At 47.9% G+C, this 20,700-nt stretch overlaps 1 protein-coding gene and 1 long non-coding RNA gene across 3 annotated transcripts in view; both read right to left on the reverse strand.

Moving 5' to 3' along the window:
- Positions 1–3,301: 3,301 nt before the first annotated feature.
- LOC139046988 (uncharacterized) lies at positions 3,302–6,546 on the reverse strand. Its single transcript, XR_011507027.1, has 3 exons — positions 6,238–6,546; positions 5,540–5,602; positions 3,302–3,512 (listed from the first exon to the last, which is right to left on the reverse strand). It is a non-coding gene; the product is annotated as an uncharacterized lncRNA (long non-coding RNA).
- Positions 6,547–9,376: 2,830 nt separating this feature from the next.
- LOC135913643 (uncharacterized) overlaps positions 9,377–20,700 on the reverse strand; it is a 45,094-nt gene continuing 33,770 nt past the window's right edge. For both annotated transcript variants that reach the window (XM_070520912.1, XM_065446179.2), the window contains exon 3: positions 9,377–11,634. In XM_070520912.1, the coding sequence (XP_070377013.1) occupies positions 9,558–11,634 (2,077 nt within the window). In that variant the 3' untranslated portion in view covers positions 9,377–9,557. The remainder of the gene's footprint in view (positions 11,635–20,700) is intronic.

The following is a 20,700-nucleotide window of genomic DNA, read 5'->3' on the forward strand; positions in this document are numbered from 1 at the left end:
GTAGGATTCGCTTGAGGGGGCCGTTTCGGCTCAAATTTTCCGGAAAAGATCCCAATTGACGTATTCTTATTGACCTGCACCACAATATCGAGAACGTGGTGGTCACTACCCAAGACCTCTTGGAGATTATCCCACGTGCCCTCGATATTTCAGAAGAATGCGAAATCTGGCGTTGGTGTCACGACTGACTGAATTACCCCTTCTAGTGGGAAACCTAGGATGTGTAACAAGCGTGAGATTAAAATAGGCTGCACATCCGGCTAAGTTAGTGCCCTTCTTGCTGTTAAACCCGTATCCCCATTCCGTGTTCGGCGGGTTGAAGTCCCCCGCAATTAAGAGGGGCGCGTCTCTGGCTGCCCTGATTGCGGAATGGAATAGTGCATTAAAGTCCCTGTTCTTATCTGCAGGCGAACTGTAGACGTTACGAATAAAGACATTCGCGTTGCTCGATCTACTGGGCACGAGCTCGATCAGTGGTGCTTCTAGTCCGCTACGATATTTTGGAACGGTGTGCTCCACAAAAGAGACGCTCTTTTTAACTAAGGTGGCGACGCCTCTCCCCGTTTCGCCTTTGTACGCTATACTGCACGATACCCCGACAGAGCAATCTCCTTCTCCGCGAGCGTCTCCTGGAGTAAAATGACTTCTGGCTTGTCTGTCACCGACCTGACGAGCTGACCTAACGGAACCTTGCGCCTCTGGAACCTAGCGCAGTTCCACTGCCAAATTTTAACGGTATTGTTATTTGTGATAGCCATCTTGTTTTCTGTGAAATTTTAGAAACCTTTGGCGCCCCCGTCGGGATTTGATCCGGTCGGGAGCGGTTCAGTATGTGCTGTTTGTCTACTTTTGGGCTGAGCCCTAGGTCTTTCTAATAGCGTTACTCTCAACTCTACGGTGGAGAGCTTTTCCATAATCTTACTCAGGCTCTTTTCCAGTTTACCCTCGTTTTTAACGGGGGAAGCCGAGGCGGCGGACGGGATCTCGTTGTCCTCGGTTATGTCGCCCTCTTCATCCTCCTCTGTGTCGCTTATGGGTTCCGGGTTGAGCGCCTTGCGTTTCGACTGCCCGGCTAACGGGCCTGGGTTACTGTTGCTAACCTCACGCCGGTTTATACGTTTTACTTTCATGCTGTTAAATGATTCCTTAAGCTCTGCGAGCTCGCGTCTAAGTTCCCTATTTTCCGCTTCGAGTGCTTGAATACGGGGATCGATCCTATGCTCTGGCTGTGTCTCACCTGTCGTTTCTTTGCTTGATGCGTTCTTCTTCCCAGGCGGCTGCGTCGCTCCCTTGACCTTGTCGGCCCACGTGGCCCGCTTGACGGATTGGGAGCGAAACCGGGATCTCGATCTGGAGGAGCGTTCTCCTTGCTTCGGTTTGGGTTCTCTCCTTCTCGAGCGTGAGCGCCCTCCGGATAGAGATCGGGTACCTAGGATGAAACCACTCCGCCGCGCAGCTGGTGCAGCCAACGAGATGATGCCAATTGCGTCGGTGACGTCAGATTCTTCGTCCAGTTGTGCCTTCCTTGCTCTTTGTCGGCGTCTTTGGCGTCGGCGTCATACGATGTATGGGATTTGATAGTGCTTTTTGCACGTTCGGTCCCCGGTGATGTGAAGCCCGCCGCACACCTCGCACTTGGGGGAGCATTGATGTTCTTCTTCGTTATCCGATTTTGCTTTTCCGCAACCGCGACATTTACTTCTCTCTTCATGGCCCCTGATGCAAACGTCGGCACGGTGGCCTACGTGGCCGCGGATGGGCAGTAGCGGCGTTTTCGCTGCAGACACGATGCCCATTGCTTGAGTACGTGGGGGTTCCACGCCACTTGCAATCGAGCGAACACGTCTGCAGCGAGGGTTAAGGGCGGTTTCCAATATTTATCGAGTGTAACATTGCCTTCGGAAGTTGCGAGGCTGCCGTTACTTGCGACAACAGGCTTTTAGCCGGTCCCTTGGCAGTGCGGTAGCCAGCCGTCTTGTTCACGGTGCCACATTCGCCATCTCGTAATGGCGGCCTCTTCGTCTCCTGCTTTTTACGGTTGCTGAAGGAAGTGATCCACCCCGCAGCGTTGAGATATTCCTGGGTTACGTTCATACCTTCCACAGTTACGACTTCAGGCACGGCGTTGCTTTCGATGAACGCGCGTGTCGTCGCTTCAGTCGCGCACAGAGACGGGAAAACGCAAGCGTGGGACTGCCTCTACAGGCAGGCCGGCCTGCACCGCCGCGCCGAGAGCAGGCTCCCACGAAACACGCAAGCAGCTATTTGATGTCTAAAAGATGTCTTCAACGGCTAATTCAAAAGCCTAGTAGCTGTCTTGATCAAGACATTTTGTAGCCATGGACGTCTAGAAGTACTTCAGTTAGCCCTGCTAACGTTACGCTAAAAGTTGGCTAATGGACAGCTTGACAAGAACAACTGAAGACTTTTATTAGACATTCCCTCAAATTTTTGTGGCAGCTCTTACAGTAACACGACGTTTGCCCACAGTTACAATTTATTTTAAACGAGGCATGGACATCAGAAAAAAAAAAGTTTATATTGTCGGATAGAGTGATGCAGAGGTATTTTTTCCAGATGTGAAACATGGGAATAGTGTACTACAGCCTCATTGGTCAATTTGTGCTTTTTAATTAGACCAATCAATTGAATGCCACCTGTCAGAATTATTTTGCAAATCAAACAAGATCTGTATTGTATGCTGATATACTTCCAATGTTCACTCATTGACCTAAACAAGAACATCTCTGCGTGAAACACACCATTATTGACAAAACTTCGCCCTGCTGGGTTTCCACCAAATTGAAATAGTTTCTAGCAAAGAAAAATTTTGTCAGTGATGCTGCAGTTCAGGCAAAAATTATATCCTGGTTTCAGCTACAGGGGGCACAATAGCCTTACACCAGTATATGAAACAGAACACTGTGCTGCAATGAGTTAAGAAATAAAGGATAGTACACATCTGGAAAAACACTCTGCGAACCACTCTAACTAGCAATATAAATACATTTTTTCTGATGTCCATGCTTCATTTAAAAGTAAATTGTAACTTACTTTCCGGGTGCCTCTTGTGAGGTAACGCCAAATGCTTGCACAGCATCACGCAGAAATAATGGCCAGTTCTTCGGCATACCATCCATTAGTGAATTCCTTGTATGTTGCATGTTACAAGATACTGAAAGATAAATCATAATATGCTGTTATTTTTTTTCATAAATTGTATGATGAGCTTTTCATGCATAAAAGGTGATTGCAAGCTAAAATGCAGCAAGGCATCAACTTCACACCATGTCACATACTCATACTTTATTACCTAATAGATTAGGAAAGATGCAGAAAGTGTAATTAAGAAGAGTGACAAATAGCAGCAAAGGTGATCATCGATAAATCTTGAAGATGATTGCCGCCGCTGCCAGAGTAGGCCAGCCTTCGTAGGAGAGCACTGGCTGCCCACAAAAGCTTGCTGTCACAGGCCACCCGTGACGGTTCTTGTAGACATAGGAAAGCAATACCTGCACAGAACAGGAAAAAAAGGGCAAGGGAGGAAATGGGAATGTTGAAATTGGAACTTCAATTAGCAATATGTGCTACGTAAGAAGTTTGGCTCACATTAAAAATAAATTTAAGCATTCCTTTCTCTTAAATTACGGGTATCTTAAGGTATGTATGCGATGATGTTTAAAATGACTAGTATATTTCCTATCATGAGAAGCCAACAAACACTGACACCAAGGACAACATAGGGAAATTACTTGTGCTTAATAAATTAAATAAACGATAAATTAATGGAAATTAAAGTGGATGAAAAAACACCTTGCCGCAGGTGGGAACTGAACCCACAACGTTCGCATTTCGCGTGCTATGCTCTACCAATTGAGCTACAGCGGCGTCCTTTTCCCATCCACTTTCTTGGGTATTTATGTGTCCTAGTAGAACACTGGGAGTGTTAGCCAGCGCCCCAACTCGGGGGCCTTGTTCCTGGCATATAGTCATTAAGATGCATAGCAGAGTCAAAGTCAGCCTTTAAATTATTGTATGGTGTTTTGTGGCTAAAAAGCCACTTATCAACCTGTCAAACAAGTCTGAGAAGCTTCCTGCAAAATATAATCAGTTTAAAACAGTAATTCACTCTGCAGGTAAATGATGTACTAACTTAATTAAGTTAAATAGCGTCTTATATCGTTGAACTAAAAGCAAGTTTGGCATTTTGCACTGCCTAGCTGTTGCCTGTCTTTCAAACTTAAACATGACACAGTACAGAGTAAGCAGGTAGCATGCAAAGGAGGACTGGTGATAAAGTAGTGTTCCAAAGTAACACTCCTAGCTGGATCAATCACTTTTGTTGATATATTTTGAAGTGACCCTAATTGGCTTCGGGCAATACCTCACACAAATGATGCAACACCTTGGATGATGCTTCATACAAAGTTGAAAGTATCTCATGATGTGATCAAACGATAACATTGCCCGCTGACTTGGAAGTGTTAACATGCTGTTTGCGTGAGAAAGTGCGAAGTGATTCGTATAGGTGGCAAATTATCAGGGTATCTATACTCTCAGGTAATTCTGAGCATCTATGCTGACTTGCAACTGAGAAGCTACTGCACACAAAAAGGTGTATTCAAGTAATGGTCCATGCAGAATAATTGCCCACCTAGTGAAGAGGCAAATGTGGCAGGCTAATGGGCCAGGGCAAATAGATTGATAAATTCTGATAACACATCCAATGATATTATTGAAATAGGTGATAAAAAACAGCACAGGTAAAATTGCAGTCATGACAAAATTTTAAAAGCACCTCTGCAAACTGCTGGAACCCTCAGCATCATGCCTGTTCTACACGCACATATGTTGCAGCGCAATCTATATCTCAGACGCAGGCGCATCCACAGATCACTTTGTGATCTCCTCACAATAAGGTTAAAAAACAGTCTGGCACAAGCTACTTGATGCGATTCATTTTGCAAGCACCAGCCAAGTGCTCATGGTGGTAGAACGAAATTGAAGTTTGTCCTTGTATGGAAGCCTTGGCCCATGTTTTATCAATTCTAGCGGCAAAGCACACCTTTTACAGCATACATAAATCTTAAATAAGACTGCTTGCTGATGCTGTACAGTAAGTTCCTGTAAAGAAACTAAATCACACAGAAAACATTTAGAATACCAAACTAATCAAATACTGGCTTGAATACATTTGTGCATTAGAGAAGCAAGATGTAATGTACACTGTTGTGGAAAATTTTTACTCATGTATGGAATACTTCTATGACACAGCAGAGTTAATTTGTGAGTTCTTACATAGCAATGACTACCTAAAGGTAAATTTTGTAAGGCTTAGGGAAACTAATTATTAGTAGAACTGTGTATGTACACTGGCACTGAGAAATTGGTTATAATAGTGGCAGCTTATAATGGACCAGAGCTAAAAAATGGCCGTTGGTGAGACACCAACTAGCTATTTTACCACAAAGCGCTCCCTGGCCTTAACCCACATAAAAAGCACTGGGAGGACCAGAGAGGGTACAGTACATTGGCTTACACTGATCATGATGAGGTCCCGTCATCCAGCTAGCGCCAAGGTACAAGAAGGATGTCCAGCCGTCTATAGAGTGAAAGGGACAAAATAAGATAGCATCAAGTCAGTTGAAAGGCAGATTTGCAATTACACATAAGGTGACCCAGTCACAGTCATTCATTAATAAATGCCAAGCTGTCGTGATTTCACTCCCAGATGAAGCACCTACTAGGTTAAACGTTTTGCTGCTTATTTAGAACAAAACAAGTGAAATTTGTACATCAGCAGACGATTTAATTTGGGATTGTATAGATGAAGTAAACATTGCAGTTATATTTTTTTGTTTTGCTATAAAGTGGGATAGCTACAAACTGCATAGTCACTGACACACGCGCGCACACGTAAGTACAAAAGGACACAAAATAAGGCGAGTTCAGTCTGGTTCAGCATTACAGCCAGCGCGTCATCTTCGAATGCACTCCTTTCGGTTGGCTCGTGCTACGTTAACCACAGGCTAACAAGCAGGGCAAAGTTCTGACTGTTGTTGCGGAAGTCGTGGAGCGCGGTAGTGCTGAACGGCTGAACACAAGCAGAACCCTCGTATAAAAGTAATGACGAAAACTCGCAGGGCAGAAGAGCCCATATATCAAGAATTGCCGCGGGTAACACCTAAATATATTCACATTGTTGACGAAAAACGAAGCGCAATGTATTTCACTTACCGGAAAAAGTGTTATCCGAACGTGCGACGTACAAAGACGCACCGAGACACGAAGGCGGCGAACGCAGATCCCGCCATTGTGGTAGTAAGCCGTCGGCGAAAACACGCAATACAGCCGATGTCACGAAGCACTGATGCAAAACACACGGCAAACAGCATCAGCACAGCTAAATGACTCCAGTTAATATCCAGTATAAATGTACAGAACGGCTTGAACAACTGGCATAACGAACCCACGACCGAGACATTGCGGGCGGGAGTGGCCGTTTTTTTCAAACTTCCTGCCTCCCAGTGTTTCCAGCACAGAATGAGATGTTCGACAAATTTGGATTGTGCCGCCGAAGTGGTCGCAGCGCGGTGGCTCTGGGACACCGCTGTGCAACACCGGCATTTCACTCCTGCTGCTGCGCGAGCATAGAATGGTTTCCAGGCGTCGTGTGCGCGCCCTGTATGGAAAACAATAACACGCCCTTGATTGTTGAAGTTCTGGTGTGAAATTATTTAATATTAAAGCCAATTAACTTATGTTGCTTCGAACGAGTTCGATTTGACTGAGGCGTCTTTTATTCGCTAACGTCGACGGCCGACGGTAACCGCACATTTAACACGTCGTTTGGCATTTTATGCACTTTTAGACAAAAAGATCTAGAAAAGTTCTTGAGTTAGACATTCTGAATGCGTTTACCAAAACAGACTCTAGTGACACCCGTAGTGGGTTTTGCCGCAGATAGAATATATGCTAGCATATTCCAAGTGCTGAGGTTATGTTTAGAAGAAATTCTATTTTCAGTCTTATCATAGACCAAGACGTCTATAGCCGTTTGTAGCCATTTCAAGAAGTTTTTAAGAGGTTTTGTGTTTCGTGGGCTGTGCCCGTTAGGGCTAGTTCCCTCGTCGCCGTGATCGTAAAGCACAAGCCTCAGAATATGACTAAAAGTCCACTTACCGATAAAACAGAGCTCTGGCATTGGCGGATTCCTTGAAACTTGGCGGTTCCGATGAGGTATATATCCCCAGGGTTCTTGGAGAGACGCCCAAAAAGCCGACTTGGATACGCCTGCACTGCTCGGCACCTCTTCTCCCTAGTCGAAAGGGAAGCGCTGCAGTTTCTGCAATGCTTCTGAGGGGAGTCACGGATAATTGCAGCTGTCAAGCCGCTAATTGTGGCGACGGCCAGGGAGGACCAGAGGGCAATGTGCACATTTGACGTGGTGGGTACCCGCCGTGGTTGCTCAGTGGCTATGGTGTTAGGCAGCTGAGCACGAGGTCGCGGGATTGAATCCCAGCCACGGCGGCCACATTTCGATGGGGGCGAAATACGAAAATACCCGTGGACTTAAATTTAGGTGCACATTTAAGAACCCCAGGTGGTCGAAATTTCCGGAGTCCGCCACTACGGCGTGCCTCATAATCAGAAAGTGGTTTTGGCACGTAAAACCCCATTATTTAATTAATTTAACGTGGTGGGGTGCAACTGAGTTTCTCCTGTCGCCTTTCCTCTGTTATTCGTGCCTGTCATCGATATACACGCTCTGAACCACCTCCCGACGCGATGTGCACGACACCAGCCCGCATCAGCAGCAGCAGTGGGGAAGTCGAAGGAAGAGCCAAGCAAAGCTTCGCTTCAATAATAAAACTTTTTCCTTGTTTTACTTGATACCATAGCAAAAATGATGTACTTCCGCTTTGTCTGTTTGTTCCCATGTGCACTCGCGGGCGCATGGAGAGAAACTATGTAGTTTTTTTACTGCTTTCCAGCGCGCTACCATGCTCTGTCATCTGCTTGCATCTGCCTCAATGACAGTTGGTGTAGCACTCACTGATACCGCTCTACCAGGGTGTTGTCAAAATCGTCCGCTGCGCGAAACGAGACAAATGCAACAGTTGGCGTTGCCAGACCGTCAGCGGAAGTTCAACGCGCAGCGAAAAAAAAACTCAAATGCAATAAAGACGGCGGGGAACGTCTATTACGCATCAGGTGATCCTCCAGCTGCAGTAAGGGCGAACACAGGGAAGGAATAACGCTAGCGGAGGCTAGACGGGAGCGGGCGGAGAGGGCTTCAATGTTGGCGATGACACTCGCCTCCTGAAATCATGGGCGTGTTGCACTGAACTGTTTCTTCCTCGAATTTTCTTTAACCCTTACCTCTCGGTCCTCTTTCTAACCCCTATCTCCAAACCCCAGTGTAGGGTAGCAAACCGCAGACTAACATCTGGTTAACCTCCCTGCCTTTCCTCTTCTATCTCTCTGCTATTACAGAAACAATATGAAAAAAAAACATTCAGCTTAGTTCAATAATAGCAAAGATAGATATATTTAAGTGCCGCGAACCTACGACTTCAATGGTCTCACGAGGCATAGCGCCGCCGCCAACATAGACATTCTCTGCACTCCACACCGGAGCAGGATGATCGTTTGAAGAATGCGTCACAGGCCTCGACTTTTTATCTCTTTTTATCTCCTTCGCGATTTTTCGCGAGCGAAGCACTTCGGCTGAAGGTCTCGAGCGCCAGCTGCTGCGTTTGTCACGTTTTGCGCAGTGGATATCTTGCGCGCTCTGCCCGACAACATTTGATTAGCGCTATATGTCAGTGCCATAACCCTGAGCACAATGACAGGCACGATAGCGACACTGCAACACAGTAGACACCTGGGCGATAATAGCTTTTGTTGTCAGGTTCGGTATTGAACGCATCTCTTATTGCGAGCCTTTTGTTACGAATGAATTCATATAAGTCAAGCATAGAAATTTTCGTGGAGGTTCCTACGTATCTACAATACCTTAAGATAGGCTTTGTGAGACGTCCAGGAATAGCTGCGTTTGCAGTCGGTATTTTGAGCGTCACATGATACAGCATGCAGAAACGGTCAGAGGAATCACACAATGCAACGTACCTCAGTGAAAGGCAAACTTATGCAGGCAGTGGCAGCAGGCTTAACTTACTATTGACTATTGTGTAGCCCTAGTGCAGGAACGCAGGAAGCGCGGCAACAAATTTTGAAGCATTACTATACTTGCCTGTGATTGAAAACAAAACGTCCATAATCAGGTTTTCATTTATGCTTTATTGCTATTTTATTTGCTGTGCTCAGCACTTCTAGGTGAGTACCAGTAGGATTGCCCCGTCGCACGGTATGTCCCGTAGCGTTCTGCACCTATACGGCAAAATGCACAGCGCACGTCGCCAATCGGCCCGCAATGGCAAGAAGGTATGCAGGCCACGTGCATTCTCCATTTCTCGATGTCCTCGAGGCCTTTCTGCATTGCACATGCAGGGTTTGAGTAGACTTGGCTTCGACTGGTTAATCACCCCATGACGTCACATTGCGCTTGGACAAGACTCAGCGCGGCTAACTGCATCGAGTATTAGGGACTTGCACTGATCGCGAGTCTTGCCCGAAGCACTGACCAGTGCGTCTAGAAGCGAGTCACTGGAGGAAAGAAGCCGAAGGGCCCGCATTGAGCAGTCGTCTACAGTGCCATACAACAAGAGCCTCACGGCGCTATTAAGTCGAGTACGATTCCTGTTGAGGGCATTCAGAAGTGGGTACATATCGGCCTTGGTATCGCACTCGTCGAACTCGAGCGTCAGAAACACAAAGTTTTCCTCCAAAGAGCGCGCCAGTATGCGCGGAGCTTCCTGTGGCAGCTTGTTAACCCGAAACTTGAGTCGGTGCAAGGTGCGGTTGGCTTTCAGCACGGCTTGAACAGCCTTCACCTCTCGGTATTTGCCGATTGCCACGTCGAACTCAGCTTCGCGAAGGCTTTTGTTGCGAGCCATACAGGCAATGATTTCGCTCGGACAAGTATCGAAATTATTAAAAGGACGAAAGACAAACTTCTTCAGAGACCTTGTGTCTTCTAGGAAACACACCAGCGCCTCGGCAACAACAGTGCAAGGGATCCTCCAAGACATGTACACGACAAGTTCACTTAGCGATGACCTGCTCGCGTGCATCGCGGAAAGCCATTGCGTCATTGGTTCCTCGTAATCTGGCTCCATGAAGCGAACGCAAACGGAAGGGAAGTAGCGGTGTTCTCGCTGCAGACACGATGCCCATTTCCCAAGTACTCGGGGGTTCCACGCCACTTGCAATCGAGCGAACACGTCTGCCGTGAGGGGTAAGGGCGGTTCCCACTCTTCATCGAGTCGAACGTTGCCTAGCCGCACACACTCCACTGTACGATTTCGAGAAAGGGCTTCCGCAAACATAGACACAGCGTCAGACCTGAGGAATTCGCCCTCCGTCAGGTCGAGCAACTTCAAGGAAATGTTGCGCCCCAGGGCATTGGCTAGCGCGGCAGCTCCGAAGTGTTGTATCGCGTTCTTGCGAAGAAAGACTTCTTCAAGCACATCGTTCCCTCCAAGAACGTCGGCGAGAGCGCGCGCACACTTGTTAGTAAAACCCACATCGGTCAATTTGAGACAGCGAAGGGTTTTGTTAACGTGAAGCGCCCTTAGGCCGTCTGGGAGACTGTAGCACGCCACATAGCGCGAACCTTCAAGCGACAACTCCTTTAACGTGTCGTTGCTTGCCAGGGACCCTATTATGATACCGACAGTGTCGGGCTCCAGGTCCTTCACGGCTAAGTGCCTCAACGTGGTATTGCCCTTCAACGCAGCGGCGAGAAGAACAGAACGTGCCTGCGTGAACGTTGTATCACTCGCCACTTCGAGTGAGCTCAGGCTTTGAGACGCAGCTATTGCGCCAAACACTTTTCGCGCCAACCTCTCCGACATGTCGCCGAGTACAAGGTGGCGCAGGTTGCTAGGGCTTCTAATTCCTTGAACGAGGCCGTCGACTGCGGCGCGGTCGAGTACGAGGGGCGTCACATTCAAGCACTCGAGTCGAGGAGACATCTCGCAGATGACACGGGCCAAAACTGCACAGCTACTTCTTTCGTGAAAACATCTGCCGTCTGAATGACGTTGAATTTCTACGAGACCCTTGTTGGCCGACAGCGCTTTGCTCAGCTCAGCAGAAAAGTGGCGCAAGATGACAGCCTCGCAGTCTAGGACGAGTCGCTCGATGCAGACGTGGTGCCTAAGAAGCCAATACACTAAGCATGAATGCTCCACAATAGAGGAAACAATAATTGACTTGTCTTTAGAAGGACCTTTTAGGCATTTCAACGTGAACGCACTGGGAACGTGTTCGAAGACCTGCACATTAACTCTCCGGAGGACTTCGTTTAGAGAGACCAGTTGCCCCGTCGTCCAACATGTCGTACTGCCGACGATGCTGCCGCAGGGTTTGTGCAGGTCCGCGCCTCTGGTCTTAAGCTTGTTCAGTAGCGTCTGAAATCTTGCCAGAAGCCGGGCGGAATCCAAGGACGGGATTGTACATGCCAAGTCGCGGAGGCGACTAGACACGGAGTCCATCTCGTCAGCTGGCCTGAAATGAAAACAGTCGTAGTTTAATGCACCGAAGTTTGCGCCATTACCTAGGAAGATGCGCTCGCGGTACAGCTCTTTCAGTTAAGCGAGAAATGATCGCGATGGGTTCGAACTCGACAAAAACAGGACTGTCGGTTGTCTGGGCAGTATGAGGAATATTGCTAAGAAAAGGCACAGGGGGCATTTTTCGAGGGTGATCCCGTTGTGCACTTGCATATCATTCAGATCAATTCATCTCGTGATGGCCTCACGGTTAACATTGCCTAGTTGCAAATACAATTAATTGCATGCATTGGTAAGGCGTCATAAATGTGGATAATTAAAAAACAAAAACAATTTTGTTGAGCAATACGTCAGGTTGTGTCAGACGTTACAGTAGGATGTAGGCGGTATGCCTTCCCAAATTAGGCTTTGAAATCTCGTTGCAGAAAATCGCACGAGAACTAACTATTTTTCGCGGAGAAATCAGGTCAGGAAACAGGAAAGCTGCGATGAGGCAGTCCGATATTGAAGGCTGTGACTCCAATGTCATTCGCTCCCTTTAAGTGCTCATCACCGAAAACTATGACGCATCGCCGGTATAAGGTCAGCACTCTAAGAAAAAAAAGGAGTGACCCTAGCTCCATTAAGCGAGAAACGGCGGTGCCCCCTGTGTTCGCTTTAAAATGGATCAAGTTTCCTCCCTCATGCATGGTAGCAACGGTTTCCCCCTTCCAAAGCCAAGATGGCCGACTCCAGGTAAGTGAAGCGGTGGATGCTACTACGTCTGCGAATTGTGCTAGTTCGCAGCAGGAAAACAATGTACACGTGATAAGCAAAGTGCACGTTACTGATATTTGCAAAAAAAAGGAAAGACCATCTCGCTAAGTTCTCTTTGGCGCATTCTAGGAACCAGGTGTAAGTACGTCACGATTTTGAAGCGATGCCTTCCGCTCGACTGCCACGCTTATCACCCACCGTTGACGGCCGCCTGACTGTGTTAATAACGCGGGCGGAGGGTTGCTCTAACCACTGTCGATGTGCGAAAAGGAATGGCATCGCAAGAACATCACGGCGTTGAACTTACGTAAATATAGGGATCTCCATCCATACATCAATCCGTCGGAAACACACACACACTTATGTAAAAACGAACTTAGCGCCACCTGGAGAAGCTTCACATTACTAAACCGTATAAATACTGCGCGGGCGGATAGATTACGCTAACAGCTAACGACAAAATAATAAGCTACCATTCCATATTGCACTTTCCGTTCGGCAAAGTCACAATAGAGCAACACACAACACGTTCACAGACACACTATGCATAACAGAGCAACACGGAGCACTTTCACTCATTCTGCGGAGAACAGAGCAACCACAACACACAACAAACGGCACATACACAAGCACTGCGCGAGCTGCCAACGTCCATATGCCTTGGAACCTTCTTATGCAGTCATGATGTGGCATTCAGTGACTCGCTTATACGTAATTCAGCATTACATTTTGATAGAACACTTGTATGGGTATAGTCCCCTGATAGGCATGGCAAATCCATGCCATAATAGGTAATATCAAACCGCTCTATAATGAATGCTTTTGATTAGGGACTTTCAATTATCAACACGGGGGCGACGGCGATGTAAGCCTTTCACTTCGAAGCCGTAGCGCATGCCACTTCAACAACCGCTAGCGTTTACACAATCTATCCTGTTGAGATCGCTTCAACGTCTTCTCGCTTGGTCTCGTACAGGTATGGCCAACAATCCGCGGCGTCCGCACGTCGCTGCAAAGCGGGTACGTGCGAGCCGGCGCACGTTGTGCCAACGGCTGCCGGCAGCCGGGCTCGAGGCCGGGCGCGTAGTGTAGGAGTGAATCTGCCCGGGATGCTGAAGCCACCGCTTTCGAGCGAAGTTTCGAAATCATGTTTCCCTCCCTGTCCACAGACTAATATATATTCTGCTACGTCGTGGACATCGTTCCCTGCTACACGCTGAGCAGCTGTGTGGGATTTGTAAAGATATTGAAGAAGAGGGGACGTAAATATTAGCTTATGTCATCCAAGGAAGCTATGATACAGTTACTCGCCGTGATTTAGGGATGTAAATAGCAGAACGAAAGATTGCTAACCGCGGTAGGCGTGACTGGCCCCGCTCACCATAGACGATATCAGAAGGCTAAGTGCTGGTGTCTGTTGTGTTATATCCATCTCCAGGAGAGTCGTTGGTAACGATGATTGCGATGGAGTCTACTATAGCTCCATGTACTGTAACCATAGCGCAAATGCAGTGGCTGAAGCGTAACCGTCACGACAAGTGACCGGGAAGGACACCTCTGACTCTGGAGTGTGCCGTTCCTCTCCGAGCGCCTCTACCGCAAAGCCACGTCTGCGCCGCGCTATAGCCGCGCTTTCTGCTAGGGTTGCTAGGAGTAGTTTCACTCTGTACCGACGTTCCAATTCGATAGTGCCCTGGCCCCTACAGATTTCTAGACTCCCGGCACTCGACACAGTGCACAACGCTACCGTACTCATGTGTGTCCCATTAGCTTCGTCTAAAGTAATGTTTAACAGTTTCGGAAGAGAAGAGCAGTTTACGATAGGTAGCGAGGCACTGCAAGTGGTAAGGGTATTAACTATACTTAGGGCAGGAAATGTCCGCGGATACGGATCATGAGACTGAAATAATCAGAAGAATAAGAATGGGCTCGGGTGCGTTTGGCAGGCATTCTCAGATCATGAACAGCAGCTTGCCATTATCCCTAAAGAGAAAAGTGTATAACAGCTGTGTCTTACGAGTACTCACGTACGGGGCAGAAACCTGGATGCTTACGAAAAGTGTTCTACTTAAACTGAGGACGACGCAATGAGCTACGGAAAGAAGAATGCTGGGTGTAACGTTAAGGGATAAGAAAAGAGCAGATTGGGAGAGGGAACAAACGCGAGTTAATGACATCTTAGTTGAATGAAATCAAGAAAAAGAAATGGGTATGGCCAGGACATGTAATGAGGAAGGAAGATAACCGATGGCCATAACGGGTTGCGGACTGGATTCCAAGGGAAGGGAAGAGTAGCAGGCGGCGGCAGTTAGGTGGGCGGATGAGATTAAAAAGTGTGCAGGAGAAGATGGTCACAATTAGCACATGACCGGGGTAGCCGGCGAAGTATGGGAGAGGCCTTTGCCCTGCAGTGGCCGTAACCAGGCTGATGATGATGATGATGATTCTCATATCACAGCTACCGTTCGAGCTAGACGTTTGACACTGGTGGTCGCTTGTCATGAAAGTTTCAGACCTCAGGTTGTGCTACTTAGCATTGCTTTCCGTCGAAAAGAAGTCATTGCAGCCGATGATCGGGTTTCCGGCGGCGGTGACGCAAGATACGCATGCAAGGGAGAAACATTCCTACTCTTTCGATTGCCACAAGAGGGCGCGACACGTGAAGTGCGTGTGAAGGAGGAACACACTGGCCTGAAGGAGGAAAACGGCTAGTTCCTCCTATCTCGCTCCCTTTTTTTAAGAGTGAGGAATGCTTCGCTGTATGCGGTGTGGCTAGATCCCGTCAAGAAACGACAAAGGAGTAAAGAGTACTGATGCGACATTTCCCATTTATGTCCGTAATCTGTTATACTGCTACACCAGTCATCACGCCATGACACATCAAATCTCCCCATTGTGAAAAGAACGCGAGAATCATCCGTAAGAAGGCTGTGTTAGGCAAATTATTTAGGTTGCATTCGAGTTTTCTGTGTGTGTGTGGCATGTCATGTTCGTATAATCGAATTTAAAAGAAATAAATTCAAATTTTTATGTCGTACTGCTTTCAAACGACACAAAAAGCAAGCACTGATTTAGTTTATCGCTTCGCAACAAGATACTCTTTGAAAATATTTTTTCCTAATTCCGCGCGTTGAACTTTAGGTCAGAAAATTAAGGCTAAAGGACTAAGCCTTTTCCGTGCGGTTAATCAATATGGTGGCTTCACAGACTTCGTCTTTCTCTTGCTCTCTCTGTGAATTTTTTTATTTGGGTCATTACGCTAGTAAGAGCTACAGAAACTTGCTAAGTTAATGCTTCCGTACTTTTAGAATACAGCATGAGATTTGATCTCGAAATTTGCGACGTCATTTAGAGCTATAGTTGGATACAACTTTAGAAAAAAGGGGAGGCCCCGCCCAGATGACCGAAGCGCGACAGCCGATTGCCTCCACGACTAAAATAGTCCCGCTCGAAACATCATGCTCCTGAAACGTGTAATTCTCGATATAAATAAGGACTTTGCATTTTGATGACTGGTTTATTAGCGCTCTCATGTGCTACAGTACATGCCGGATGACGGCAGAAAAATAACCCCGTGCCTTTCACAACGCTGCCCGTCGTCTGCTCTTTAGCTTCATTGCAAGTGACAAAAGTAGAAAGAACAGCTCCGCAACGCTTTTGTGCTTGTTCACTTGTACACGGCGTATGTACTACTCGTTTCTCAAGCTTATAATGAATGAATTGCTATTGAAAAAGTACTTATATAAAACATTGCATTTATCGCAACCATTACAAACCAGGGACGAGAATACGGTCGAGGCAGGAAGGTGCAAAATGCTTCATTCATCGTTTTAAATGAATGAAGTTTTAAAAGACTACACGGTAAATTACTCTCCCATTCGGTACGTATCAAGTAACAAGTTTCTGGGCGCAACAATCGACAGACAAATGACACGAACTTTTTGTATTCGAATACAACAAGAAAAATTAGGTTATACGCTAGCATCTTTCGTATGATAACAAAAAAACACTGAGAGCTGCTCCGCAAATTTTCTTCTATGCATACAGACGGCTCTCGGTGAAGGTATCCGAGAATTAAGCCTTCCTACACCTCAGGGCATTTCCCAATCTGACATAGTACTGAGGGTGGGCCGCGGCCTACTGAAAAACACGTGAAGTGGAGGAACCCTTGCAGAAAACAGACACCTATTAGTTTTCTTACTTCTAAAACAGCAATTTCTTCAAGTACACCTGCGATTTGCCGCAGAGTGCCGGGCAACTCCTTGTTCAGCGTGGACATATTTTGCTTCAAAGCATGTTAACAGCAGCTACAGAGCTCACCGTCACATTTACACGGATGGCTCCGTTACGCCTACATCATCTGCAAGTGATGTATGGATTCCGTGTGCTATAGTCACCACCTCTGTCACTCTCACGCAAAGCAATTGCGGCCACTGCAACCACACTGTCGACGACTATTATTTACATCATCTACCAGAAAGCTGAGTCTTTGGCCATATTAGCCTATTCAATAGAGATGCAGCAGTCCTTGAAGTCGTCATGCATGCAGGAACAAGTCGTGATGGACATCAGACGCTCAAGCAATAAAGCCTGCGAACTGCATCACAGCGTTGTCCTGCAGTACTTATTAGCCCACTGTGTAATACAACGAAACGTCCAGGCTCACCATGCTGCCAAAGCTGGACACAAAAATTCCAGAGAAGTGGTCCCGATACCTTTCTCGAGAAAAGACGTGGCGGCACTGACATCTGCACACGCTTGGCGTCTCCAGGAATCCCTGTGGGCAGATGCCAGCTTCCAGAACTGCACCCCTACACAAAATAATTCCATCCTGTGACTTTTACATGCCGCGAAGCCTCAACAGACAAGACCAAGCATCCCTTCACCGCATACTACTAAACGTGTCCTACAGGTGTAAATTTTAACTCACGCACTTGCCAATGTGCTCTGAATGTAACGTCTTCCAACATATGTTCCGCGCCATCGTTGCCGCTACGCGTCAGAGAGTCTTTGAAGGTGGGATTTCACCTTCAACGGGATTCGAGCTTGGCACTACAGCAGATTCTTGGCCCATGGCAAAGCAGCACCTGTGCGTTACGTGCCACGAAAGTGCTGCTGATGTTTTTGCGGGGCACGAGCCTTAACGAACCCTTGTAACTAAACCTATATAGTATATATATCAAGGTGTGTCTGTGCGACTGTATGTGCTGTTCAATGTTTATCACTGTGCATATTATTATGATCCACTTCCATGGACTAATGGAGAAGACGACAAGAGGCTGGACATTGCGCGTCTACAGCCATCCTGGCCATCCGTGTAGATAGTCTCTGCTTACTATCGTGCTTTACCTTCATCTATTTGACACCGAATCACACATTGATGACTGTTTATCCTCTCGAACTTCCCGAAACCGTCGAGCACGATACCGGTGACTTCGTCATGGTTATTTCAAATCTGGCCATCATTCACGCTGAACAGAAAAGCGACGACACGTTACCAGCTAATAGGCCGCCTCCATTCTCGTCAGCCCGACCCATCGCTCTGTCTCTGTGAGCTTCACGACGATACTCTTTAGCTTCAAACTAACACTCTCGATGGCCCGGAGGTTCTGCATGTTCCCCCAAGCAACCTATTGCTACTGTTGTCAAAGAACTCCAGTCCAAAGATGCCCCAGTCGCTGACAATCTTGAAGTATACGATTTATACGACCGTGTGCACCACCGGTTTTTCTGGCCTGGTCTGTGTCGATCTGTTTGACGCTACGTTGCTGCGTGGGACCTTCGTCAGTGACGTAAACCACCCTCGGCATTACCTGGAGGCCTTTCTACAGCGTTGGTCTCAACCTCATCAGCCTATTCCCCACGCTTGCTTCAGGAAACAAGTGAGCCGCAGTAGAGACCCACCAAGTCACGCGCTATGCTTCCACACGCGTTTTGCCGACTAGTTGCGCAACTGAAGTCGTCGATTTCCTACTTCAGGACTTTATCCTTCATCATGGTGCCTTTAGGCAAGTGCTAACAGACCGAGGCTGCTACTCCTTGACTAAAGTTCTCAACGACCTCCTCCGTTTCTGTTCTCTTGAGCATAGACTCCGTACAGCCTACCACCCGCAGACCGACAGGCTCACCGAGAGGCTGAACCACTCCTCGACCTATATGTTGGCAATGTGAAAACCTGGGACAGCACTTAGCGATACCTCATGTTCGCATACAGCTCATCCCGTCTCTACAGCGCCAATTTTTCGCCATTTTATTCACTGTTAGGCGACCACCAAACTTTACTTTCTGATACGTTACTTCCTGCTGTCGTACAACATAACACAGAGTATGCCCACGCTGCTGCCATGCGAGCCTTCCTCGCAATTCAAATCGTTCGTGAACGACTATCCGGCTCGCAATAGTATCAGGGAAACTGCTATGACCGCAATCATCGACCCACCTGCTTTTCAGCGGGATCTCTTGTATACTTCCCTGGACTGCATCTCGTCGTGTAGGCAGTGGCGTAGCAACAGGGGGGGCCGGGGGGCCGTGGGCCCCGGGTGCAAGGGGCCAGTGGGGGGGTGTCATATACGTCTGAAGACACCGCTCTTTCCGCCGGCTACACCCGGGGGGGTGACAGAAGACCTATGGGTCCCGGGTGCCAGACGACCTAGCTACGCCACTGCGTGTAGGTCTTTGTAAAAAGCTTTTGTCTCGTTACACGCACTGAGCCTTATAAGGCTTTACGGCAACTTAATTAGTTACCTGAACCATGAAATCGTTCCACTGGACAGTTCACCATCTACCCTCTCCTCTCGTGACGTCGTGCACGTATCCCCGGTTGCAGCCATACTTTTCCTCCATCTCCTCCTTGTGTAATTAGCGCCGCGATGGTGGTCCAGCTGCCGGGGCGGTTAGATGTTACGAGCCACCTCTTTGGACTAGCGAAGATCATGACGATTGCCGGGACGATGCGCGTGTTCAACCATCTTGGCAATGCCTGTATACAGCGATATATCAAATTACTGGCGTGATTGTGACTCGCGAGTGCTACAGCACAGCCGCCGCAGCTCGCCTGGCTAACGGGTTTTCTCATCGCTACCAAAGGCGACGGAAAAGCTATTTGTATTATTACGTATGGGCAACGTAAATGTGCAGACGTTGATTGCCTGGACGAATATAGGTGCGTTATTACGAGCTGCAGACCGATCGCAAGGGCCGTCGGCTTCAGATCCGACGACCAGTGAGTTAGGCCTATAAGGTTACCCAGCTATCGGCAGCTCACCTGGATTGCGCGTTCGCTACCGTCGGCGTCAATAAGCGGCAGAATCGGCCCGAGTTTGTGCGTGCACCTGGACGCTGAGAATTGACCCCGTTAAAGAGCAGACAGATTTGCTCCTTTCATTGCGAGAGTGCCAGGTATACATAAAACCCACCGAGCTTAGAGGTGACCTTCCACCAAGACCAAGTACTCTCAAGCCTGATGCTGTGCCAACTTTTACCCCACCTTGTGTTTTGCTCCAGAATATGCTTCCTGCCCAAAGCGCCTTCGACGAATGCTTCACACTACTTGTACCGATGAGTGCGCATATTGATAGCTGTCGCTTGCTGAACTTTCCGTGTCGCTGCGTTGTAGCAGATCGACACAAAAGTAGTTGGCCCCGTCTAAAAGGGCGCCGGCTCTCGCCTGCGGCAAATAGTAACCGCCGGACGACAAAAACGAGGACGACGATGATGGCGAGGACATCGCAAAGTACGTGCAGGCGTGCGCACTTCATAGTTTCGTGCGATCACGTGTCCAGCGGTGTTCAAAATCCTTTTTTTATCCTCTCGCTGCCTTCTGAAACCGAGAACTTGGACTGGTCGCTACATACAAGACTCTAAATAATTTTTTGTTGCACTCTGAAGCCATTCATGTTTCGTGCCATGATTGCTGGGTCATTAGCTACTGATTGCAATAGAAAAAAAAACGAGATGGAAGCTTTCTTGTCTCAGTACTCCTTTAACAGAGCCGACCAATAAATTTGTGTGGTGATCCTCAGTGGCGTAGCCAGGTCGTCTGGCACCCGGGGCCCTTAGCTCTTCTGTCACCCCCCCCCCCTGGGTGTAGTCGAGGGAGGCGGGGATATCGACAATTTTCGGGTGTCTTCAGACGTATAAGACACCCCCCCCCCCCCCTGCTGGCCCCGTGCACCCGGGGCCCACGGCCCCCTGGCCCCCCCCTGTTGCTACGCCAGTGGTGATCCTTATCTTTTCCGCAACAAACCGCAAGAAGCATAAAAACTCAAAAACATACACAGAGCAAGAAGTGTCAAGCTTCCATGTC

This window comes from Dermacentor albipictus, chromosome 6 (assembly GCF_038994185.2).
Source record: "Dermacentor albipictus isolate Rhodes 1998 colony chromosome 6, USDA_Dalb.pri_finalv2, whole genome shotgun sequence".
Classification (NCBI taxonomy): domain Eukaryota; kingdom Metazoa; phylum Arthropoda; class Arachnida; order Ixodida; family Ixodidae; genus Dermacentor; species Dermacentor albipictus.